Here is a 26,038-nt window from a genome sequence, read left to right as displayed (position 1 = left end):
ATACAGTACGAATGATCTAAGAGCCCTTTGTACACTTGTGCAGATGGAGGTGATGGGGGTCGTGTGTCGAGACGCAGTGAATGACTGTGATATCCCAGAAAACTGCACAGGCAACTCCAGCCAGGTGAGCACGAGCTTCCATCTTTAGGTGGATCTTTAAACTTAATACTCTTATTGTTACATTTTATCCATGGCTCACATCGTGCATCATCGAGTTTTTCCCTTGAATTTATTTTTTTGCAGTGTCCACCCAATGTGCATAAGATGGATGGCTACACATGTGAAAAGGATCAGGTGAGATGGTTTTCAAATCAGCTTAGCAAATCACAGTGGCTGCAATCCCGGATACATTTTATGTCCAGTTCATCCAGTGTTTGTAGTTTATTGTTACAGTTTTCAAATTGTAATTTATATTTTCATATTCTGTTGTAAGGATGGAACACAGAATAGTTCATATTTTGATGATAAATCGTGGTAAGTGCTCCATCACAGTCCATGTTTCCACAGGGTCGCTGCTTCAATGGAAGGTGCAAAACCAAAGACCGACAGTGCAAGTACATCTGGGGAGAGAGTAAGTCCAATATTTCTGTATTAGATTAACTCATAAAGAGATAAACTGCCTGCACTTGTGTGTATCTTAATGTTGACTGTGTCTGTGCGTCTCCCTCAGAGGCAACAGCAGCTGACAAGTTCTGCTACGAGAAGCTCAACATTGAGGGGACAGAGAAGGGCAACTGTGGGAAAGACAAGGACACCTGGATCCAGTGTAACAAACAGTACGTCAGCCCCGTCCGTGCATGTGAACCGCAGTTCTGGGTTATTCTCTCCAGGTGATCTGTGGTTTCACTTTGTTTTTCCAGGGATGTTCACTGTGGTTACCTGCTGTGCTCCAACATCTCACCTGCGCCGCGGCTGGGAGAGCTGCAGGGAGGACTGACTTCTTTCTCTGTAGCACGACACAGCGCTTCTCTTGACTGCAGGTAAAACATTAATCAGGGAAAAACTCAAAGCCCAAACCGATGGTGATGTATCCTTGTGCATATGCACTAGTTTTTTTGTCCGGGACAAAATGTAATTAAAACATCATATTTGGTGTCAGCACAGGCATCTTTTCAAACCCCTTACTCTTGGTTGTCTGAGTTGTACTTAATATAATATAACTCTGGTGCAAGGAAACCAGTCAAAGGACAATGGGTGAAAGAAATGACAACCCAACAAATGAACTTCTGAATGTCACTCACAAGGTTGTTTGAACTAGCAACATTTCCTGACATTTACTCACATTTACCTGAAGTGAACTTTATCTTTATCATTTTAAGTGACCCTGTCATGCTTGTTATTCAGCGGCGCTCACGTGGTGATCGATGGAGACACTGACCTGGGCTATGTGGAGGACGGGACAGCCTGCGGGACAGACCGGATCTGTTTCAATCGTAAATGTCTCCCAATGCAACAGTTCAACTTCAGCACCTGCCCGGGGACCACCGACAAGATCATCTGCTCTGGACACGGGGTACACACATACAGTGTGAACATATACAGTACATGTGAATCTGAAACTGTCATCAGGGTCGGAGCAGATTTCCAGGAAACTCAGTAGGAGCTTGTTTGTCCTCACAGATTTACTTTTGTGAATGGGAGGTTGCTTTGATTTTCCCAGAGCTTCTTGAAAGTATCACACAACTTCTGAACTCCCAGTTTATGAGACTTCACATGATACTTTAACACTAGCCGTCTGTGTACAGCCTTTTTTTTTTTTTCTACCTCTAAAAACATTGTTTTAAAGGTCCAGTGTGTAATATTTAGTGACATCTGATGGTGGGACTACAGATTACAACAAACAGAAGTGTGTCAGTGAACTATGGTGGCCGCTGATGTCATTGTTTTTCTTTTGTTCCTGTTTCAAACACAAACACATGCTCTGGCTGATTTATCCATTTGGGCTGCTGCACAAAAACAAGGCCCTTGCCTAAAGAACATATAAAGGTTTTATTCTAAGGCTGCAAAAACTAAAGGAGTATTATTTTAAAGCGATAATACACTTATATAAACTATATTCAATTCTGGCACTGCAAAACTGTACAAACCGGACCTTTAAATAATACTATATATTCAGTCGCGCACGTTTTATTGCTCTTATTTTTAAATCTTTTATTAAATCATTGACCATTTAATTTAATATAGTAATTATGTATTTAATGTATTCCCTTTTTGTTTGATTCTTTACACCACTGTGGTCTTTTACTTTTTAATAATAAGATCATTTTCTCTTTTTGGCCTGTATGATGGTGTTGTAGGTGTGCAGTAGTGAACTGAAGTGTGTGTGTTACCTGGGCTGGGCTGGAGACGACTGTAACTCCACGTCCCCTCTCAGTTATCTCATGGTTGGACCGACTGCCTCTGTTTCAGGTAGCAGCGTCAACTTTTTCACTACCTACTGCATGTGTTCATAACTCTGTTGAGACCCTGCTTTCATCACTCTCATGTCATTTATTTTTCTGTGCTGCCTCTTTATTTCATGCCTTTTCTAAATGGTATTTTTTTCAGTCCATTAAGTCATTGCTGTTTATTTTAGCTTCTGTGTGTTTGGTTCACGTCTGCTGATTAAAAGCATCTGCGTTTTGTATTCACTAAACCATGCATGTCATTCTTTTTGTTTTGTCATTGTTTTCATACTCATTCTTTGTCAACAGGCCCATGTCTTTGGCGGAGTGACTTGAGGTTAGAATTGAGTTTGTTTTTGTTGTTTTTTTTCATTGTCTTTGTTCATGTTTGACATGTAATGTAATGTTCCGTCTTTGATGTTCAATCCTTGTTCACTTCCTCTCAAGTTTTTTTATTTTTAACCTGAAAAACACGTGTATGTATGTTCCCCTCAGAGTTGAGGGTCATGTTCTCAGTTTATTCCCCTTGTTCTCCTTTTACACTTTGTGCTAATTGTAGTGTGTTTTGGTTTTGTTGCAGTGTTTTGTGGTTTGCCTATTCCCGTGTGTCCACATGACTCAAGGAACAAGACACTTTCAATTAAAACACACCACACCACCCTCATCCCACTCTCCATTCCTCCCCCTCTCTTCCTCTGTTTCAGGTATCACCAGTACAAACATCGTAGTCGGGGCCATTGTGGGCTCCATGCTCTTCCTCGCGCTCATACTGGCTGTAACAGCGTGGTGCTACAAGTAAGTGTCCCTGTAACCTGAATCGGTGATGTTTTTCAGGACTCAATGGATCTGAGAGGATGTGACCTGTGAGTCATGAGAGGATTTTTAGCGCCGTGAAGAAAAACAACAAGCTTGTCATGACGTTACACTACATTATGCTCAACATCTCATAAAAGTTATAATTCAAATTTAATTGCCAAATTAAATGATAGTTATTAAGGAAATGTCTACTTCTCTTCGCAGGAGCTATACGCAGAGATGCTACGATGAGTCCAATGTTCACCGAAGATTCTGCCGGTTTGCTCACTTTAATGTTTTTTTTTCTCGTATTCAGTTTCATTCAAAATGTCAGATTTGTGTTCAAGTGTGCTTTAAGAGTTATTAGGGGTTTGTCTCTACACAATTTGTTTTATTTGTGTGTAATATGTTTTTAATTATTACAAGTGTTTGATTGCAAATTGACAGAATCTGCATTTTATTATTGTGGAGAAACAAATCATGCTCATTATTCTTTTACAATTACAGAGATCTATGTTTTTTTTTAATCTATTTCATATATATATATATATATATATACACACACATATATAAATTGATGGAAAAGAGTGTATAACAAATCATATTCTACAAGCTAGCCTTATATGCCTTATATTTTTGTTCAGTATTTCCCTCTGATATACAGTGCAGTAAAAGTATATATATAAAGTAACATAAACTGCCAGAAATTGCCAGAAACTGATTTTGCTGGATTTAACACACAGACATGTTACAGACAAAAGTACAAATTCTGTACGTTTGAAGAGAATTCATTTGTGTAACAATACTCAGTTTAGGAATGGAATTGCTTAAGGAAAAGAGAGATTTGTGGACACTAGTGACAAATTTGTTTGTAACTCTATTTTAAGGTGGAAATTTTTCTTTCGGCGATTGTGTTCACTTCTATCTTAAAGTGTTGTTCTGTATTTGTAGGCAAATGCCCCCAGGTGACTATGTCACAAAGCCTGGGGATGCAGATTCATTTTACAGTGACATGCCTCCGGGGGTCAGCACAAACTCTGGCTGCAGCTCCAAGAAGAGGTCAGCCTGCCTGTCGCACCTGCAGATTTGCACCCTGTCCTTCACTCCCTCCATCCCATCCATTTCTCAGAACATCTCACTGTTTGGCTTCAGGTGTGCCACCTCATCATCACTCTTTCATTCACTGTGTGTGTGTTGTTGTGTTCATGAGTGTAGACTAGTTCAATATGTGCTTGTGTGATCGTGGCTTTTGGCGTGTATCTCTGTTTTTGGACCATAATGTTCAAACGTATAATAGAGTTTTGCAGAAAACACCTCAGTACTCACGTCATGTCACACTCCCCATGTCATGATGCTCTTTCATGACTCATAAAGTTGTTGTCTGCTGTAATGGAGTCTTCATTTTCTCCTTCATTTACCTCAACCTTTCCCTCGTCTCTACATCTGCAACCGGAGTGGGGAGGGCCACATATAATAATTTGTCACAGTGGCGAAGGGTGATGTTGCTCCAATAATATTTTGTGCTTGCTGTGTGTGTGTGTGTGTGTGTGTGTGTACGCGCAGGTCTAATGGACTGTCACACTCATGGAGTGAGAGAATCCCAGATGCAAAACACATTTCAGACATCTGTGAAAACGGGCGACCAAGGAGCAACTCATGGCAAGGTAACGCACAAATCCCCAGAGAGAGATGGTCACCTGTTTTATTTCGGTGCCTCAAAAAGAACAATTGTCAGTGATTCCTTTTTCCTTTTTTAAAGTAAATAGACCATCATTACAGCATTACAGTGCAAATATCAAAAGGTTTTGTTGGCTCAACGTTGCATGTAGCCTTTGTAATCAAAGTAATCAATCACTCTATTAGTACGTGAGATGATTCTCTTGCTTTTGAGAAATTTTCTTTTACGGATCACCTCAAGGAAAGACTTTGCAGAAGATGTACTAGTATATTATTTTGTCAAATGTGTGTTTATGTTTCGTTTATCTCCAGGAAATCTTAGTGGGAATCGAAAAAAACTGAAAGGAAAGAAGTTCCGTGCTCGCTCTAACTCCACAGAGTAAGTTCCTAATGACTGTGGATGTTGTCACTGAACACTAACTGTGGGGTAAACGGATTAATAAAAACTCTGCTGGTAAACAGACATGACTAACCAGTCGTTGGATTTACATATCTTCAATTGGTGTGAATTCTTAATTTCATACTTTGTATGTCAGCAAATCCCATTTAAAGACCAAAGACAATGTAGTTATCTGTCAACATGTTTCCACCTATTTATGTAAAGCCCAGCAACCCCAGGCATGAAGATATTATGCAAACTGGATTCAGTGCGTGTGCTGGGGATTATTGACCTGTTTAGAGTGTTTAGAGAGGGGTGTGAGGCTGTTCACTGTGATGAAGCTTTTACTGCTAATGCTTAAACTATGAGTGTAATAACCAGAGGTGGGAGACTCGAGTCACATCTGACTTTCTGAGGACTTGAGACTTGCTCGACTAACATTGGTAAAAGACTTACACGCGAGTAAAATGACTCGAAATGACTCGTCTTATGAAATATTTACATTTTCTCAAATACTAAGACTTGAAAAGTAAGACTTTTGACTTGCTTTGTGATGTGGAGACTTATTCCCATCTCTGGTCATAACTAGCTTTGGCTATAAAGGTGGATTCATTTACTGTTTTGGTCTTTTTGTTCGATTTGTTGGCAGTTAGAAAATAGATCATATTAGTTTAAATGACTCTTGACAGCATAGAAACAATTCTGGGAGAAATACTACTCCGTGTACTCCTTATCTTAAAGGTGACATAGAATGCTTGTATCACACATATATGTTAGTTATGGAGGTCTACTTACATATATTAACTTGTTTTCATGATTAAAAAACCTCCTAATCGCTGCAAACGAGCCGATCAAAATATCTCCTCACTGACGCTCTCGTCAGCTGCGCTGTTTCAGACCAAAACCACACCCCTAGAATGTGGACTGTGTTGTGATTGGCCAGCCAACGAGAGCTTTCCCACTGTCCTGTGATTGGCCAGGTACCTGGAAGTGATGTAATAGATAGGCCAGCTCTCAGATACACAGCTCCCCCTCTGGCACGGTGGATGCTCTGCATCTCAGCAGCTACAACGAGAGTAGTTCTTCTTCTTCTGCGGTTGAATGTACGCAACCGGATGTGCCCGGACTAGTGCCGCACCAGGAGGTGCTACGGTGGTGAGAGGAGTGGTGAGGATTTCTGATGACGACATCAAATTAAGGAAGTGCCGATCAGCTTTGCAGAGCCCAGGAAAACAATACAACACTATTTTCTCAGCAGTGGCTGAACTGTTGTTCTGAAACTTTAGGGTTTCATAAACGAGGTAATGACGCAGATACACACACAAACGCAGCGTTAATTGGAGCTTCCGGTCTATGTGGGCTTTAACGCCTCTTATATTTTATGTAAGACATAGACAGAGGTATAAAGAGTATGTTGCTGTGACATTAGTCAAGTCACACGTCTCTTGCAGTGTGAACTCTCATTTCTTTGTGTGGCTGTACTTATACCCATGCATTTTTTAGACCTTAATAACCTGTGAACTAATGAAGGACCTGCACTCATGCTTGTTGACTGTGAATGAACAATGTGTGAAAACAGTGTGCATCGGCTGCCTCCTGTTTGTAGGTTTGAAGGTCTTGGCATATGAAGTATAGTCTGCAGTGCACCTGTTCTCACTGCGAGCATGATGCCGACTGAGTGGCTACAAGCTAACCGCTTGGAATGATGTGACATGTAGCCAGTATGCAACTGAGCCTGTATAACACACGACACAGTTGTTTGCCATTTTACATCTGACACCACACACAGGTCTGTCTGCCATCTTTCTCACCATTTTCTCAAGTGCATCTTGGTGTTTGTGCAGGATGTCTTTGCTCTGCTCTGCTTTCCTAAAATATTTACTCTCCTCTCTCCTCCCTCACACTTATTTCTGGAGATCTTCTGTCCTTTTCTTTTTCCTTCCTTCCTTACTCCCTTCCTTCTTTCCTTTTCTCTCTTCTCCCCCCTCCTTGTGTTGTGTCCTCCCCCCCCACACTTCCCACAGGTATTTAACTCCTCGCATCAAAACAGAGTTTTATGATGTAACTAAATGGGTAGAAGATGTGAATAGAAACACTCGAGGACCTTACCTTAGGTATTACCTCAGACCATGTCCTCTTCCTCACACGCTTGTCGAAACCTCCCCCTCACTTTTCATTTGATTTGTTGTTTGGTCAAAGAAAGTTAGAATTAGAGCCAATCTGGTCCTTTTCTATTGAACAATAAAAAGTAAGTCAACTTTGGCAGACAGATCTCGCCAGCTGGCATGTTACAATTTGGAGATTTAAAGGGGGTATCTGCTGCCTGCTGAGCATAAATCAAAAAAAATTCAAAAATATAGATGAAAAGAAGTTTTTTGCTTTTTTACATTTACATGTTGCCCAGTTTTATTTAACTATTTTCTTTTCTTTTTTAACAGCTACATAAAACTTTCTTTGCAGATTTTTTATTTCCTGCTGTAATATGGCTCTTACCGCCTGTGCTAGTGTTGCAGTTATACTTTCATGGTATTCTTTGAGTATTTTCTTCCTAATTTCTCCTCATCCCCTCCTCTGTTTCTCCCCCTCCGCCTCTTGTTACCTCTGCATGTTCAGTGTCGTTGTGTCACTCAGTGTCTTGTGTGTCAGCCCGGGCCGACTTCACGTGCCTTGGCGTCAGTGTGATGTCACTGCGAGGCCAAACATATTTGTTTGCCGCTGTGACATCATCACTGAGCCTGATGGTGTCCAAGGTCTATAGATGATGGCAAACACACAGTTTCCTCCTCGCTGAGGAAGCTCATGGGCTTGTTGGCTCTGCAGAGCTTTGATCCCATGTAAGTGCACTGACTGTTCTTTCATTCCAACAAACTAAATATCACCTAATAGTCAGTCACTATTGTAATCTATAGACCTTCAGTGTGTCCAGGAGCACATTCCTGTCCCTCCCCCCTGCTCTAACGCAGACTCAGTGATAGAATCAGTGGAAAAGAGTGGAGAGATGTGGAGGGCTTTGTAGAGTATGGAGTATAATTATAGTATAATCTCTAGAGGTCATTTCTCCATCCAACAACATCATTGATAGATTTCTTCAAGACCACGTTTTCCTGATTGAATCCTATCAATTGGAGGTTGAGTCGATCGATCTCCAGAAATCAGGGCAGCCGCAGGCTGAAAATGGATGCCGATAATTTTTGTCCATACTCCATTTTCTTTATTTCTGCCATCTGGTAAAATATAAGTGTTTAATGAAAACAAATAGTTGCTTAACTTCAGTAACCAGGTATTGAACAACACTAATGGTCTGTCACTCCAGTTCAATTTTCCAACAAAATAATGTAGACACAAATGATTAGATTCAAAGAACAGGTCATCAAAAAAATAGATTAAACAAAACTGTATCATTTGTAACAATTGGCCAATTAATAAATAACAAATGGCAAATATGAGAGGTTACCTCTAATCTTGATTATTGATAATTGTAGTATCTTTTAGTTTACAAGAAAGAGCCATAATGTAGATCTGATAACCTAGTCCAATAATGTGTCAAGGCAACTATCATTAGGGTTCGAGCACAAGGTGCGTAGAACCCTATCAGAATCAGAATCAGAATACTTTTATTATCCTAAAGGAAATTGTTTTGTTACAGTTGCTCCATATCAGACTCAGTAAGTACCAGAAAAAAGAGCACACAAGTTAAAAAAAACTGTCATGCTTCAGCTTTAACAGTAAAAGCTTGATTTCATAGAAAGTTCTGGGCCCAACATAACTTACAGAATGACTTAATATTTAGAGCTTTTATTAAAAGCACTTCTGGAACAGGTCCATCAGCGGAACCTCTCCACTCTCTCCACTGCTCTGTCCCGCCCAGATATTTTTGATTATCACACAGTGGTGGTAGCTTTCTGTGAAACCTTCCCCACTGAATCTGGTGTTCTCACCCAGCTGTGGTCTGCTGTCGCCTCATCATACTCACTGCTGCCAGCATTCAACGTTCTAAGACGACACCCTGGTTTAGCTGACAGCAGAGTCTACCTTTAAGCTGGGGACACACTACGCGGCTTTCACTGTCGTTGTTAGAGAGCGACACTTTAAAGGGTAAACAATCATCACCATCGTCGTTTTGATATTCCCACTACTTCCTGTCGTCTTTGTCTTCTTAAGCTATTTCCTGTGTCAAACCTACTCTTTTTCACTGGCGGTTGTGTTGCAACATGTGTTTGCAGTTGGGTCGGTAATCGGTGCACACTACCTGAGTCGGCTCAAAAAATTCAAACATGTTTGATTGACTGCGAGTAAGGTCGCCATGCTGACTGTCCCCGACTACTGCCCAACTGTGAAACTTGGGGAGAAAGTCTTGTAGTGTGTCTCCAGCTTGCAGCATGTTTTCTTTCAGAGGCTGGACATGTATTTCTGCTAATGCTAGCCTCTTGTGTGTCAGTGCAGGGTGATGCTGTTGCATAGTGAAGCATGTGAGATTGCAGGAAACCATGACTCTGTCCACACCTCTGCTGGGTTCTGTGTACTGCTGGAAAAAGAAGTGCATGCTGTGTACAGAGGTTGCGCATAAAGGCAGAGTTCTGGTCTTATTTTTCAGCAGATTACATGATCTGTCTGTCTGTGCTTTTAAGGGCAACCTCTCTCCGCAGGAAGGAGAACACTGAATAATTAGAGCAGCTCAAGGACGATGTTGGCCAAAGTCACAGACCTAACACTAGGTTACCTTCCTCACTCTGCCCTCATTTATCAGTCTGTGTCTTTGGCCAACTCAGTTGGACACCATCGAGAAATGAAGGGGCAATACTTTAATAATGTGTCTTTCTCTTTTCCTCAGGACGCTATCCCCTGCCAAGTCTCCCACTTCCTCTACAGGATCTATTGCATCCAGCAGAAAGTACCCGTACCCCATGCCCCCTCTCCCCGACGACCAGAGAAAAGCCAACAGGCAGAGTGCCCGGGCAAGTGTCCTGATTTTGAATTATTAGGCACATAATAGGGCAAATCATAATACTGTCCACACCTCTGTGGACAATTTTTAAACATTAATAATTAATGTTACTGGTAAAACATGTGTTTGTCCTACTTTTTCATGTTAAAAAATGATCTGCTGTGAAAAACGTCTATTACACCAGGTTTATTCAAGATATACTTGAGCTTTACGTATACGCTGTATGTTCTAAACACGAAAATATAAGACTAACATGCAGTCACATCATTCTACTCCAAATGCCAGTGATGACAGAATTTGACAAACATAAAAACAACAAAGCTGGAGGTGCCCTGAGACTTGCAAAAATATGGTCACAGTTTCAGATAAGGTCATTACAGTTATACAGAGAAACATGGCAGACTAGAAAGGAATACTTCACCGATTAGCATTTAGCTTTGTATTACTAGTATAGGGGTAGTATTTTTGAAATATTGTGCTTGAGTTGAGAAATATCATTATTCTTTTTGTTTGTTTCGTGCCCACCAGTGACACTGGTAACGCAATTTTTTGTACTACCCCTGTTCTAGTAATACAAAGCTAAATGCAATTTGGTGAAGTATTCCTTTAACTTAATTCATAACTGGCAGGCTGCAGTAGTCCATAATCTGATTTTGTCACTCCTGAAAGAAAGAAGAAAATGAAAACTATGACATGAGCTGGATCTTTTCATATAGAAGCAAATGCATGTGTGTATGTGCCATTAATACATGTGAATACTTTCCTAATATGCAAGTTATTGCAATGAAAAACATTATTTTTCACTCTGTGGTGACCAAATAGGCAAGAGATTTGTGACTGGTGTCGTTTCTGTTCATAAGTCCAACACAGTTCTATAAGTATAAAAGACTTGAACCTGTATAAATGTTAAAATGTCTTTTCTTTGTCTTTTCTGTGCCTCTTGTCTCTGCAGCTGTGGGAGACTTCAATATAACAGCCGTGTAACCCATTCAGCAAAAGACCTTAAGGAACTACACTTGTCTCTCCTTGTCTATGAATGAAAAACACACAAAAATGAAACGAAATTGACTCTTAAACGACTAATGAGGAAGAGATAGATAGAGAGAGCCCCCAACCGGAGTGGAACTAGGCAGCAGTCTGTGCGAGTTGGTGAGAGTTGGTGTGTAAAACCATCTCTGAGGCCGTCGAGCCTTCACATTCAGTGATGATGCAGCGTGATGGCAGAGAAACCAGCTCCATATTCACTCCAGACCAGCTGAAGCTGAGACTGAGCTGTTCAGTCCAACGGGACTCAAAACCCCCACCACTCTGAGCCCCCACGCCCACCAAACCCCCACCAACCCCTGTCCCCGAAACCTTAAACCACAACACATCCTCCTCTCGTCACACTCACTCACTCACGTCAGAGCCACAGTTTCCTGAGATTTCCCCAGGAGCAGGTCATCGTATCACACGGCATCGCTGGATTTTGTCGGACCATTTTGACGCACGCGAATCACTGTAGAAACACTGTATGCATGAGATAAACCTGTTTATCAGCAAACTCCTCCCACTGACGAGACGAGAAGAGCAGCAATCTGATCAGAAAGGAAAAGCATGGTGGCGGGGGGACAGTGATTTTATACCTTCTGTAGGCTTTGATGCTTTCTCTCCATTATAGGCAACACATATTATATCAACAATTATAACCCATAAGCCAAGACATGGACGCAACCCTCACCCCTCCTCCTCCTCCCATTGCCTTGTTTGTGCGTGTGTAAATATGTACAGTTAAAAAAACCCCGCATAGAGTATGTTTTTGCTTTTATTTTGAAGGAGGAAAACTTCCTCTTCCTTGTGTGTTGTGCTGTAGACAGAAGTCTCTGTCTGTAATTGTACTTTCTGTCCTAATTCCCCCCCTACAACACTTTCCTGTGTGACTGTGACCTCTAAGGTTTTCTCCATCCATCCATAGCAGAATGTGTTCATATTAGCACTGGTTTCCATCCATCTTTGGGAGAAATGCACAGACGTGACGGAACACCACAGGAAGACATTGATTGTGGCACAGTTAAGGATGTCACTGCGATGGTATTAATTTAGATGAATAGTTTTACGTGCCATTCCCGTGTGAAACGAATGGACTGAGATGTGTCTGACGTAGTTATAGATTTACCACGTTTCACTCGTGTGTTTTTTGCAAGTTTCCCCCCCCTTGATGCAGTTAAAAGAAGTGTCAGATTGTCCTTGAATTACGTGCTCCCGTTCCCGCGATGAGAGCACACAGTGTCATGATGAGTGTCACGACACTGCAAGAATCTTGAGATGTGCATTTTGGATTTAGCTGTGATGATTGAGATATTTAGCTTGTAAATGATTAACTATGCTGTACAGTGTTTGAGCTTGTGAAGACCAACAGCATGACACTTCTATATCAAATTGCATTATTTCTCTGGTAGGCTGTTTGTAGGACCACAACGCGGAGCAGAGAGCATGTCACTGAAAGACTGTTTCCCCCTCACGGCCTACTGCACAGAATACACTGTCTTTAGGACAATGCAGAGCAGGAGATCACTGGGTTTGATGATCGATAAAGAAAGATTTGTCATGTAGCTATTTAAGGTGGAATTCCCTGGAAACTATCACTTCTTTGTACAGTTACAAATTGCTCTACCTTGTGTAGACACTGTTGTCTCAAGGCCTCACGTTTGTCATTTATTGTTGTTTAGTTTTAGTTCCAGCATGGACACCTGTTCATTTGTAATTCATGTATGCATTAGGACTGTATAGGTAATATGATTGTCACAATATTGGACTAATATTGCTATTAGTATCTTTTAAGTACCTTTGTAATGTTCACCTTTTTCTCAGCATTATGTACAGCAAGTGTCCAAACTTGTTATTTAGTGCATTACTTGTAATTCTGTGTGTTTAATGGGTTTGATTGGACACATGATGATGATTTTTTAAAAACATTCTTTTCCCCTCTGGCATGTGCTGATCTGTATTGTTTAAGATTTGGACACAGGTGTTACAACGCGGCTCTGAATGGGCTCATGATTTGCCTTCGTCCAGAGAACTCTTTCTCACCCTGGTTCTCCTGTGTCCAGTGGTCCAGGCTGTGGAGCTCGAGATCATGATACTGTATGTTTTTCCCAGTGTCAATGACACTCCACTTCAGATGGGACCATGCAGGCTGCAGTCCTTCCACACCTGGCATGATCTTCTGTTATCTCCCTGCACACACAGGTGGACGGGCCAATCCTTACTGGGCGACTTTGAGTCGTCTGTCTCTGTGTGGCCACAGACTTGAATGTATCTTATGTCGTGGAGCACAGCCACCACACCCAGACATATATCCATGTAGTCCTGTTCTGCCAGAACACATCGACACTGCTCCAGGAACCGTAGAAGCGCCCACATGTATTAGTTCAAATCTTAATACTGACGTTGCTGACAGTTTGTCATTTTATTTTTTTTAATTAATGCCTGTATGTTGTACAGACTAATGATGCAAAAATCAATCCCCATATTTTTCCTCCCTCTTAATCGGTCAGTATTGTAATATATTTAATATAAAATAAAACTTTCATCAACACAACTGTGTGTTCTGCCATTTCCAATAGCTTGCAGACAATTGTGTAGAGGGAAAGAAGTAGAACACACACTGGAAAACTGACTCTGTTTTGAGTATAATCTCATTCATCCAGGTCATAGATATCCAAAGTATCAGTTACAACTTGACTTGTAGATTTAAAGATCAAGTTGCTACAGATTTAGTGGCTTTTGTTTTGTTTTACAACAGCACTAGCCTTTTGTTATGGCTTGATTAAATACATTTTGTTTGTTGATTTAATTATAAAATAATTATTAATCATAATTATAAAATCACAGAGACGCAAACTCTTTGGTGCTGCATACTTGACCTGATAATGTACTGCTCTAGTGTTGGATCAGACTTCCTGTGTTGAAATATCGTGGGAGAAAAAGTCAACAATACTGAGTACGTTCTGTGTCATTCAGTTTATCTGGTGCTAAAGACGGTGCTGCAGTTACATTAGCTTGACCACAACCTTTTCAGTAAAGGTATATAAATACATTACATACAGTATTTTTACAATCTCTGCGTAAAGGACAGTGCAGTGCTGCAGGACCCGGTGTTTTCACTGTGAAGGTCAAAAAAGTCTGACTTCGCACCGTCAGACTGTTGTCGCAGGCGCTGGATGATATTTACCACGCACGACATAACCTCTACCAGCTCCTGCCAGCTACTGTATTCAATGAGGACCAGAGGGAAATCTGCAAGGCTTGTCCATGTTTTCCCACAAATGCTCATGTGAGGCTTAACCTGAGAGCTTGCAGTCTTTCTTGATGGATGGCTTTAGTTGCCATGGCGGCGTCTTCATCCAGCGACACTCGGATGCAACTCCTTAAAAGGTCAACACCAAACCCAGTAGTGGCAGAGACAGGAACCACGTGTGTGAAGGTAATGTAGTTCTTCGGTATCATGTCGGCAGGCAACAGATCAGAAAACTCTGCAGGTGGCAAATACAGTACAGTATGTTGAAAAATGAACGAAACAAACGGCCACTTTTAGTCATTTTGCTCTGATATATTGTCCTGATGATGTGTTACAGACAAAAAGTCATAATTAATTTTTCTTTATGTTTTTTAAAGGCTGTTTTGTGTAAAAAAAAAAAGAAAACCAGCCTTTCTGTGTGATTCTGTCTGTAAAGTCTGTTCTTCACACTGGTTTTGCTTTTACATTTAAAGGTTTACAATTGACATTCTTTTCTCCTAAACACTGTAAATGGTATGTAAAGTGGATTCATAGGGTTTACACATACTTTAACAGATGGAAATGTGTATTTATTTAAGCACTTGCCTCCAACAATGCACTCAGTTTCTTGCTCTCAAGGTTAATAATTCAAAATTAAAGTTAAGTTAAATCTACCATCTGGGTTTTGTAGCTGCTCCTTCAGCTCCTCTAGTTTGTCGTCAGCGTCCGGCAGGTCCATCTTATTCACCACCAGCAGAGCAGGCTTCGACACAAGCTCTGCTTTATACAACTCCAGCTCCTTAAGTCAGTGAAAACGATAAAGAAGAAGAGGAGGATGAAGGAAAATACACAGCAGGTGAATAAATAACGTGCAGAGGTGACTTGTGATGCTTCATGTATACAGTAGTGTCAGTCTAACCTTGGTGAGGAGCTGCACAGCTTCAAAGGCCGACCTAAATGGCGTCGTACTAGCCAGCTGGAAACCATTAACATCCACCTTAAGTGAAATAAAACACAATCAAACAAAACTCTATCATCATCACAATCACCAGCAGTCTATGAGCAGCATGACTCAAACTGTAAAGGATGGATTTGGAGTACATTTTTTGAGGATGTCGTCTATGGCAGAAATAATTATGAATCCAGATCCAGGATTTGTTTTTAAAAACTCTTAACCTTGTGAGGTAGGGGACTTTTTTTGACATTTGGAAACGTGAGTGACCTTGGTGGAGTTGTGCTTTGTCTGAGTGCTTTCTCTGCTTATTTGTTTGATGGTTGATGCTAAAGTACGTTTTTTTGTCTCCACTCACAACAAACAGCAGCTGTTTGGTCCTCTCTACGTGTTTTAGGAACTTATGGCCCATGCCTTTATTTATATGAGCTCCCTCAATCAGCCCTGGGAGGTCTGCAACAGAGATCTACAGAGAAGACGCAAAACAGAAACCAATTAACAGAGAGTTGAAAGTAAAGTAATACTTATACGCATTAATATAAATCCCATACCTGTTTGTAATCGTCATACATCAGTTTGCCAATCTCCGGCTTCACAGTTGTAACTGTAAAGGGACAGGGATGTTAGAAATGATGATGAAGAGAGTAATTATAATGGCTGAGTAAAAGTTAAATTATTTACATACATGCGTAGCTGGCAATCTGAGGTGTGGCGTTAGACATGGCTGTCAGGAGAGACGATTTTCCTGCATTTGGGAATCTATTCCAACACAAGAAAATCACACATTCAGAAAAACTTTAAGGCGATTTGATCTTGAGCAGAAAAGACCTGATATGTTCACACGCATCTCTGCTCTCACCCAACGAGTCCCACGTCTGCGATAAGTTTGAGGTCAAGTCGAATGTGTTTGGCCTGGCCCTTCTGAGGCTCAAATCTAGAGTGGTAGGAACCTCCAGCTCCTCCTTTCGCCACCTTCACACGATCACCTTCTGTGTTCAGTTCACCTTGAAGAAGAAGGAGGAACTTTTAGTCTCCACATTCCCTAATCATTGCCTGTTCACTTTTTCTGAACAAAAATTTGTTTCCAAACCAAAATCTTTCATGTGCATTACTAGTCACTTCACAAATGTTTGACCAAGTAGTATGTGATATTAAACGTTACCAAGTATTCTGCCGCCATCAGTGGTGACGGTGATACCAACAGGAGCACAGATCTCCTTGTCCTGTCCCCTCTGTCCTTTAATTGCTCGCACACTGTCATTAAAATAAAACACACACAAAATAAATTCACAAAACAGACTCGACTGACAAGAATTTGCATCTTTTCAACAACACGTCAGAAAAAAAAACACAACAACTGCAGTCAACTTAAAACGGAAGTACGTAACTTTAAAAAAGAAGCAAATGTCCATGACATTCAAACCATTATTAAATAAGTTCACACAATGCTGATCAAACATAACTTTCTCTAACACCTGTCCTGTCCCTGTGCTGCTGTTGTACATACGCAAACACTTCCTCAGTCTGCTCTGATATCTCTGCATGACAAAGCCTGTTTTCAGTTGAAGGACGCAGCATAAAAAATAACATTACATTGTTTTTGTTCACGAGGACCAAACAGGCAGAATACTAACAACAAAATCACCCAAAATTACACACTGTCATTTCAAAATAAAAAACTCAAGGTTAGATTTAGGGAAAACAACCTGCTGTTCTCTCCTGGTCCACCAAGAAAACGTTTCTGAGGATATTTTTCCTTGATCCCCTTTAAGGTCATATTCTTTGATCCCACCACCCAAACATCTCCTCCGTTCCCTCCCTGTCCTCCAAGACGGGGTAAACCCATGCCACCGCTTCCCCCACGCACATACAGCCGGAGGTTGTCCACAAAGTTCCCAAACTGCAAAGAGGCAAAAGAGAAACATTAAAGTGACCTCCAGGAGGATTTAAGATAAAACCACACATAAGAACGACGTGAATCAAAGTTGAAGACTGACAACCTAAACTGATTAACATAAAGATAACTTTATTCATCTGTGGCTGTGGAAATTAAAAAAAATATTATCTACATACACTAAATATACAAATGAGGACTAAGAAGAATATTTAACTGTACAAGTTAGTCTTATTATACGATAACAATGCAAGGTGCATTACAAAAATCAGTGAATAGAATAAATAAATAAATAAACATCTACAGTAATTGTGCAAAAGTGATGTACATCAGGTGCAGAGTTGCTTTGATTGTGATGTTACTGTTAATATTGAAGCATAAATGTATTCTAATAATTTACAGCAAGAAAACATTTCTACATTAGATCTTATATTACATAAACTTTCATGCTCAGTCACCATACATACTGACTAGCTGAGCTACTGATTACAGTCCTATCAGTAACAGCCACATCTCCATGACAACCAGCCAACTATCAGCCATGCAATAGACTTAAAAATGAAACACAGTGGACTCTAAGCTAAGCTAGGGTAGGGTACTGAGCTTGTTCTGTCAATCTTCTGTCTTCACATAGGTTAGGCTAACCCATCAAAAAAAGAGCTGATATAAGTATTGTATTTCACACAGTTGGATATTCTAGGTTATGTTAACTTACTAACAGCAGGTCAGATACTAACCAGTCAGGTAACTATCACTATGACAACATTAAACCATGACATGAGACTATAAACACTTGCACAGATGTCACAGTGTTGATGTTTTGAAGGTAGTGCTACGTTAGCCAGTTAGCTTCGCAGGCAATGTCACTACTACAGGGAAAACTGTCACTGTCGGTGAAACAGTTTTCATGTCATTATGATGATGTCTGCTGTAGAACTGACCTTCCGGAGGCAGATTCTGCTCAACTGGACCATCTTTAGTGGCGTTTATTGACACTTTTCCTGCTCCTCTGTTGACAGACTGAGCTAACACACTGCTAACATGTGACAGTTTGAAGAACAGGAAGTGGTGGCGGATTCTCTCACCTCATTGGACAATGGCAAAGATGGAAGGCGGGGCTTAATGGAGACGCACTGATAAATCAGTGCTGGATTTAAAGCAAAAGAGAGAGGAGTGACAGGAAGCAGTGGCGCACATAGACATTTGGAAGGGCAGGGGCGAAAATTAAAAGGACACCTACTGTGCACAGGTGGAGCAGGCACCACGATGATGCGACAGGCAGGCACTAAATAAGTTTTAAATCAAAAAGGAACCTGTACAGAACCTTACTTTTATTAGGACACCTGCAGAACATCAAATTTCCACTGAATATCATTTCCTAAGGACACCCTTTGGGATACTGTCATGTAGGGACAGTAGGGATCTTCATAACGGCACTGTTTTTGATGTGACCCATACAGTAGGAAACAAAGTTGTAAGAGCATCTTAAAGGGCACTTCATCACTTTTCTCTAAAAAGACACTCCATTAGAAATAATCAATTTAATTCAATTATATTTTGCTTTAGAGGCCACATATGAATGACACTCAGTAGTTTTCACCACTCTAGAGGGAACTTGTAAATATAATATTAAATAAATAATTGTAAAACTAAAAATAAATATTGTAAAACATGTAGTGTTTTTGTCCATTGGGGCACCAGACGGGGCAGTGAAGAACTCCATAATTCTGGGAACAATCTCACTAATTACTTTTGTGAAGGAGTGACTTTTAATGAGTAACTTAAAAGTTGAAGCAGTAAATAGAGTTATGTTGTTACAATGACCGCCCACCAAACCTCCAACACAGTACACTCCATCATGTGTTGACAGAGCTGTGATCTCTTACTGTAAACAGGGTCACAGTGTCATGAATTCTTTTGTGGGGACTAATTTTGGACAGTCAGAGGACAATTCTGAGAGTTCATCACTGACATATACAGTAATGCAAATAAAGCACACGTGTATCTTTAGAGGCAGAGGTGAGTCCAGACCACAGCAGAGAGCTGAGTGAGGATGGTCCCGCCTCTGTCTGTGCACTGTGTGCGGCGTGAGAGGTGCACGTGACGACGAAGGCAAACGCAGAGCCGGTGTCTCTCTACAGAGAGAGAGAGAGAGAGACAGAGACAGACAGAGGGAGAGATGTCCAGGCTGATCACACTTGAATATTCCAGAGAGCTCAGGTTTAACAGCACGGAGGTAAGTGTGTATGTGTGTGAGTGTGTGATGACGACACAGAGGCTTCTCATCTCCTGCAACATCTCGGTCAGTTGGAGGATGTGGATCCTCCCACCGGTGTGTGTGTGTGTGTGTGCGTGCAGGTTATTTATAAGCGTGGAGATGCAGCTGTAGGTCGTGATTACAGGACGACACTGGGACACGCGCGCGCGCGCGCACACACAGTCATACACAGTTACACAGCGAGGTAAGAGCTTTGTTTCTTCGCCAACTGTTGTGAATGTTCGTGAGTGTTTGTTTGACCTAAATCATGCAGTTGAATGGCATGTCTCTGTCGCATGTGTCCAGTCCGTGTGACTCAGTGGATGCAGTCACACAGACTTAGCGTGCGAGGTTGTTGGTCCATTAGGATGATGGTGATGTGGTAACACACACACACACACACACACTCACTCACAGCTACAGCATGCAGCCCTATCAGTGTGGACTGTACTGGAGCAACACACACACACACACACACACAAAGGCTGTATATGGACCAGAATAGAACCACTTAAATGGCTGCAGTTGAAAACTAAAGGCACATTTCAGAAAGAACACATAGCTTGAACAGCTGTTGTATAATTGAATGCATGTTTTGTACATGTAGACAAGCCCGCGTTATGTTATAACACTCATCACACACATTCAGCTGAAAGTTTCCTCTGTTTTTTCATGTATAGTCTCAGTGTCCAGTGTTCTAGAAATGTGCACATGCTTCCACACATGCTGCAAAAAGCGCACACAGATTGGCTGACGGTTGGTGCATGAAAGAGCAGGAAGACGGTGGCTACAGTGATAGAAAATGAAGTCAACTAAAATCTGTGTTTTGTAGCTTTGTAGTTGCCATGCAGTTGTAAAAATACTCAGGCTTTTTCCTCTCAGGCAAAGCTGCTTGGATGATCTGCTGCGGTTGGTTTTTACTCAAGAAAAAAGTGAAGTGAAAATGTGATTTTGATGATAAAGCACTCACAGTATTTATTCACATTAATCAGTCTTGTGATGGCCACACGGTGGTGTAGTGGTTAGCACTCTCGCCTTGCAGCGAGAAGACCCGAGTTCGAGCCCCGGTTGGAACAAGGGCCTTTCTGCATGGAGTTTGCATGTTCTCCCCGTGTGTGCGTGGGTTCTCTCCGGGTTCGGATTAGGTAAATTGGACACTCTAAATTGACCATAGGAGTGAGTGTGAGAGTGAATGGTTGTTTGTCTCTAGTTGTGTGGCCCTGCGATGGACTGGCGAACTGTCCAGGGTGTACCCCGCCTATCGTCCGATGTAGCTGAGATTGGCACAGCACCCCCCGCGACCCTCTGGTGGAGGATAAAGCGGTAGATGATGACTGACTGACTACACAATACATTTTATTACCCCTAACCCAAGGAACTGGATAACAACCTACCTGTCCCAAACACACAAATTCCCTAATGTGACTGATTGTTACTGCAATTCTGAACTATTATTTGAGTCACTTGTGTGAAAAAAAGACAGTAGTATTTAATTATTATGCATTAATGAACTAGTTCTTATTCAAAAGTCCCAAATTACAGGACAATAAACACTGTGTGTGGGGGTGGAAATGTCATTATCAGTCCAATAATGCATTCTACAGAATCTGGTTGTTTGGTTTTAGTTCTAATGTTGTTAAGTTGTGTGTCGAGTCTGACTCTGAAAATAAGGCACAATGTCCTCCAAACAGGGCAGACAATGTGTGGAATCCCAGTGCAGTTCACTGAGAACAGTGAACGAGCTGATGACCAAAGAAAAGCATTTGGCTTTCAGACCCAGGTCAGACGGGGAGGGAGGTGCTGCGTGAGAAATGAGGCAGATCACACTGGCAGCCGGGAGACGTGGCAGTTTCAGGGACGTGGGCCAAAGTTTGCTATAAATGACAAAAGAGGTGCGGGCTGTGTTTCAGTTAGAATGAAACTGGGCTGAGTGGGCACTGGCTGATAGTGGGTTGTTTTGGCAGGAGTGTGTATTTATTGGTGGTGGTGACTGGTGTGAAGGGAGGAGGAGGAGGAGCTTGGTGTGTTGACATGCCAGGGCCACATTCTCGCCCCGCTGCCATTGAAAAGGGCGGCAAAGACATAAACAAGGCCAGTGGGATTAGGGCCCACTCAGAGGAGTGATCAGAGGGGATTTGCTGCCCGACGGGCAAACAACTCCCTTTTGTTTGGGAAGCAGTACCAGGGTTAACAGAGGGTCGTCACCTGAGGGTCATGTTGTGTTGTGGTGACATGTTTCCCCATTTGTGAAGCCCCAGAGATTTGATGTCTGCCTGTGTGTGTGAATGCACGGCAGCGGAATGAATGAATAAAGCCCCCTCTCCTCAGTGCTTGGGTTTCTGATTCAGCTGGTGACGGTGGATGGAGACAGAATCTTAGACACCAACATCGGCAGAGACAAAGGCAGCAAGCCGATATGATCAAATGATCTGACCCGGAAATATGAGGCTCCATTTTAGTTCAGTTTTAAATGGACAGTTGCAGAAAAGTCTTCATAATGTTCTCATTTGGTTCCTTCACAGTGGCTGCAGCCATGCCTCTTCTGGAAGAGACCACTCTGCCACAAGAGCACCCACCCATTGTCCCTGTTGTCATCATAGGTAAACTTTTTAGCTTCAAAATCTTTCATAGTCTATGTGGTGCCACATAGACATGGGCTCTGTGTGGATGCTAATCCACCATTTCTGAAAATGCCTGAAAAACCGGTTTGTGTTTCAGGCAATGGACCATCAGGCATCTGTCTGTCCTACCTGCTGAGTGGATACACGCCCTACCTAGATTCGGCAACTGTGCACCCTAATCCTATACTATACAAGAAGCTACAGGAGACCAAGCACATACCCATCACTGAACAGGTACGAGCAATGACACATCGTCTGCAAATGTACACAATCAGTCGCCATGAGGGTGACAATTGTTTTTTACAGGATCTGGAATACTTAAGTGAAGGTCTTGAGGGGAGGTCAATGAATCCAGTGGCGGTACTTTTTGACACACTGCTACACCCTAATGCTGACTATGGTTACGAGTTCCCTCCTGTCCTTCAGTGGAGGAGGGACAAGCAGCAACACATCCCACATCTGGTGCTGGGAAGAGCAACACCTGGCGGTGCTTGGCATGTAAGCGACATGATTGTCAAAGTGTTCCAAACCTTTGCAACTATCCATATTTGCCTTTAAACCCTTCCTGCTTGTCCCTTTTGACACGCCATTGTCTTCTACCCTTCTATTCTCTCCTCAGGCAATGGAAGGCTCCATGCTCACTATTAGTCTCGGCATCTGGATGGAGCTTCCCGGTGTCAACTACAGAGATCTAAACAATGGGAAACGCAGGTAAAGACAAGGACAAGTTTGACGGCTCTAGAAATGGCTCAAGTTTCAGTTTATTGTTCTGCCTCGTTGCTCACTTTTCTTCTCCTCCCTGTAGGGATGTCACCAGTGACAGAGCAACACCAGAGGAGATCTCATCCTATTACCGTAACTATGTGAAACTAAAGGGGCTCCAAAAGAATTTTGTAGACAACACCTATGTGACCTCTGTCCACAAACTCTGCCGGGGGCATGATGGGGAAGTTCTGGAAAATGGGCACACGGATGAAGCAGATGGAGGGGTGGGTGATTGTGGGGATGAGGTCTTTAAGGGAAATGGAGTTGAGTGTGTAAACAATGGAGCAAGTGGAGTTCTTTGGGAGGTAAGGGGATTTCAGCAGGTGCAGAACGACACACACATCCCCTTCTGTCTGTTTGCTGAGAATGTGGTTCTGGCCACGGGCGCGTCAGATTCACCGATTCGATTAGGCGTCGAGGGGGAGGACCTTCCATTTGTGTCCCACAGTGTCTCAGACCTCGGCTTGGCTGTAGGCCAAAGAAAGCTGGACATGAACTCTGATCCAGTTTTGATTGTAGGTGCTGGTTTAAGCGCTGCAGACGCAATTCTGTGCGCCTGCAACAGCAACATTAGGGTGCTGCATGTTTTCCGCAAGAGTGTAGACGACTCGGATCTCATCTTCAAGCAGCTGCCGAAGACCATGTACCCAGAATACCACAAGGTTTACAACATGATGTGCACTCAGACCTACACAAATGTGGCTCCCTCCTCTGCTCCTAACAGACCCCAGGCAGTTAGCATTGCCTCTTCTGTATGTGCCAAGATGTGTCCAAAACCCCAGCTTGCCATAGGTAACATGGGTGGTAACGCCAGTGTCGGTTTGTTTCCTGACTACACCAGTTTTCCTGAACACTGTGTGGTGTCCTTCCAGTCTGACTCCAAGTGCTTGCTGCAGGGGATAAACTCCCTAAAGGCGTTCAAGATCTCCATGGTCCTAGTGCTGATCGGGACCAACCCCAGCTTGTTCTTTTTGAAGGGGCAAGGCAAGTACCTGGGGCAGGATCCAACAAAACCCATCTCTTGCAAGCAAAACCCCATTGACATCCACCCTTACACTTTTGAGTGTACCAAGGAACCAGGTCTGTTTGCCATGGGTCCACTGGTGGGAGACAACTTTGTTCGATTTTTGAAGGGTGGCGCTTTAGGCATTGCCTCCTGTCTGCTGAAGAGACTCAAGAAGAAAGGGAATCTTATCAGCACTGTCGGGAATAACTTCATTTGAAAACATGGTGCACGTTTGTTGTACAGCAGATTTTGAGGGTTTTTACAAACTGCTCAAGAAAATGCTTGGGGGAGTTGTGGATGTACAGTCATTAGTTTCTAAAGAAACAAAAGACAACTCTCAAGAAGTCCGGGCTACCATGTGCCAATGTTTTCCTGTCAGTCCGACGTGTCATAAATGAATGTGACCTCATTATCATCAGTGTTATTTGTTCCCCGTGTCTTTACTAACTTTACTTGACTTATTCTTAATTTTCTAAACTACTGCTGATCGTTACTCCACACAATGATACTAAGAAGCAAAGGCGACTGTAGAGATAACGTATGAACTTCTTAGCGACACAGACCTGATGTTCCTGTTTATTCTGAGCCTACCATGTATTTCCTTTTTTTTAACTTCACTTATTCTTTCACCTGCTGTTGTAGGCACTAGCATAGTTAGCTCTTCCTTAAAGGTTTGAAGTGTAAAGATCTTTGCTGTTGCTTTGATTACACTGTAAATGAAGATGCAGATCTGAATGTATTCTCAGAAACCCATTCCAAAGTATATTATGGGCATTTCCCTCTGAGTTGATTTGTGTTCAGAACAACTGCAAACTTCATAGCATAGAAAAATAAATGGATATTATATTTTTCCCCGAATAATAACAACTGAATATTTTTCCGACTCTAAACTGTGATACTTGTAACGTCTTGGCCAAATCAGATCTTAAAGATTGGTTTGTAACAAGAAAACACCAGTTTATTGACTTTGTCTTGATTCCACAGATTTACAGCTCTCTTAACAAAAGACACAAAAAGCGCATTTGCAACAAATCCATTTTCATAATCATGCCATCTAAATCATTTATTTTTTAATATATTTTTAGTCAACAAAATCGTAACATCCACTTTTTTGTAATTACATTATGCATTTTGATGAATTGGCTATACAACATCTAAACTCCCCTCTCACATGAGTATTTAACGGCTTTTCTTGAGACACAATGTGCAACTTTGTTTACGTTGAAATTCACAGCAATCATCAAGTTTTTCTGATTTCTGAGAATCACTGACAAGGCAAGACTTGTAGTGCTCTTTTCTATTTTACCCAACACTCTATGTGTTCATCTATACAGTTTATTCTCTAGCCTTTTTTAATGCAGTTTTACGATTAAGAGTCACAACTGCTAAGGTTTGCTAAATGCCAAATAACAGTTTCGAGGTCATGACGAGTAACATTAACGATTTATTTTGTTTCTGCTGCATTTTTAGTTATTTAATCACCTGTGTTGTTGCCATATGAATATTTTTTGTGTGTGCCGCTCACTCACAGCTCAAGGTTTGTTTATTGTGATTTGATCCCTCTGTAGGGAATTTCTTCAGAGTGGTGAAACATTGCTTTTTCCACTAAGTTAGTAAGTTTACCCGTTACTGTTAAAGCGTTAGTAGAAACCTTTGTTGAATACTGAATTTCACCTCAATTAGAACATTGTTTTGGTTATAAATATTTAATATATGCATGTAGGACTGCATAAACTGCTCTGGGCAGTGCTACAAAGACTGTTATGGCCAGACTACAGAGACTGGGTGAGTCAACAGTGGCCAACTTTTATTGCTAAGAATGAATAATATGAGCCTCTGACATGCATGTTGAACCTGCACACCTCTGTTAATCCCTGGAGCAAATCTGTTCGCTTCCACTTAAAGCATTAACACTTTTTTTTTTATTAATTCATTCCATGTCCTGAATTCAGACTTGTATTGATTTTTTTAGAAAGTATTTTCCAAATGCTGAGTTAAGATAATTCTTGCACATTTGAGAATCCACTTTTCAGTTTTAGTCTTCAGTTTAACTTTAACACGGTTAACATGATTTTGCACATGGCATGAATGTGTTGGGACATGTG

The 26,038-nt window shown here is 41.7% G+C and overlaps 3 protein-coding genes across 9 annotated transcripts in view; 2 read left to right on the top strand and 1 right to left on the bottom strand.

The window, feature by feature from the left end:
• The window catches only part of adam22 (ADAM metallopeptidase domain 22), a 59,522-nt gene extending 46,375 nt beyond the window's left edge, over nucleotides 1-13,147 (top strand). The window contains exons 18-32 of one of the 4 annotated variants that reach the window (XR_006360970.1): nucleotides 44-124; nucleotides 244-294; nucleotides 508-571; nucleotides 671-776; nucleotides 861-980; nucleotides 1,345-1,513; nucleotides 2,298-2,409; nucleotides 2,694-2,721; nucleotides 3,089-3,179; nucleotides 3,405-3,458; nucleotides 4,131-4,238; nucleotides 4,743-4,843; nucleotides 5,169-5,235; nucleotides 10,067-10,190; nucleotides 11,133-11,234. Coding sequence is in view for 3 of the 4 variants with exons in the window: in XM_044033256.1 (XP_043889191.1) it covers nucleotides 44-124; nucleotides 244-294; nucleotides 508-571; nucleotides 671-776; nucleotides 861-980; nucleotides 1,345-1,513; nucleotides 2,298-2,409; nucleotides 3,089-3,179; nucleotides 3,405-3,458; nucleotides 4,131-4,331; nucleotides 4,743-4,843; nucleotides 5,169-5,235; nucleotides 10,067-10,190; nucleotides 11,133-11,153 (1,362 nt within the window). In the remaining variant the exon portion in view is untranslated. Of the gene's footprint in view, nucleotides 1-43; nucleotides 125-243; nucleotides 295-507; nucleotides 572-670; nucleotides 777-860; nucleotides 981-1,344; nucleotides 1,514-2,297; nucleotides 2,410-2,693; nucleotides 2,722-3,088; nucleotides 3,180-3,404; nucleotides 3,459-4,130; nucleotides 4,332-4,742; nucleotides 4,844-5,168; nucleotides 5,240-10,066; nucleotides 10,191-11,132 lie in introns of those variants that run through there. The other 3 variants (XM_044033256.1, XM_044033257.1, XM_044033258.1) reach the window with 3 other exon arrangements.
• Nucleotides 13,148-14,167: 1,020 nt separating this feature from the next.
• Nucleotides 14,168-18,344, bottom strand: gtpbp10 (GTP-binding protein 10 (putative)). The gene is made up of 10 exons (XM_044033260.1): nucleotides 18,226-18,344; nucleotides 17,097-17,290; nucleotides 16,553-16,644; nucleotides 16,250-16,394; nucleotides 16,076-16,149; nucleotides 15,942-15,994; nucleotides 15,749-15,856; nucleotides 15,358-15,435; nucleotides 15,114-15,237; nucleotides 14,168-14,694 (listed from the first exon to the last, which is right to left on the bottom strand). The coding sequence occupies exons 1-10, from the start codon at nucleotides 18,256-18,258 to the stop codon at nucleotides 14,492-14,494; spliced, it is 1,104 nt and encodes a 367-aa protein (XP_043889195.1). The 5' UTR covers nucleotides 18,259-18,344; the 3' UTR covers nucleotides 14,168-14,491.
• Nucleotides 18,345-19,442: 1,098 nt separating this feature from the next.
• osgin2 (oxidative stress induced growth inhibitor family member 2) lies at nucleotides 19,443-24,342 on the top strand. Of its 4 annotated transcripts, XM_044034405.1 has the most exons (7): nucleotides 19,443-19,520; nucleotides 19,643-19,746; nucleotides 22,064-22,141; nucleotides 22,260-22,396; nucleotides 22,469-22,660; nucleotides 22,782-22,873; nucleotides 22,968-24,342. In XM_044034405.1, the coding sequence occupies exons 3-7, from the start codon at nucleotides 22,075-22,077 to the stop codon at nucleotides 24,148-24,150; spliced, it is 1,671 nt and encodes a 556-aa protein (XP_043890340.1). In that variant the 5' UTR covers nucleotides 19,443-19,520; nucleotides 19,643-19,746; nucleotides 22,064-22,074; the 3' UTR covers nucleotides 24,151-24,342. The 4 variants fall into 4 exon arrangements, with proteins under 4 accessions (XP_043890340.1, XP_043890341.1, XP_043890342.1 ...); XM_044034406.1 differs by lacking the exon at nucleotides 19,643-19,746; XM_044034407.1 differs by lacking the exons at nucleotides 19,443-19,520; nucleotides 19,643-19,746 and adding an exon at nucleotides 19,816-19,915.
• The last annotated feature ends 1,696 nt before the right edge of the window (nucleotides 24,343-26,038 follow it).

Source organism: Solea senegalensis, linkage group LG9, assembly GCF_019176455.1.
Source record: "Solea senegalensis isolate Sse05_10M linkage group LG9, IFAPA_SoseM_1, whole genome shotgun sequence".
Lineage (NCBI taxonomy): Eukaryota > Metazoa > Chordata > Actinopteri > Pleuronectiformes > Soleidae > Solea > Solea senegalensis.
Note: the sequence above shows the minus strand (reverse complement) of the source record. Positions and strands in the feature narration are given on the sequence as shown.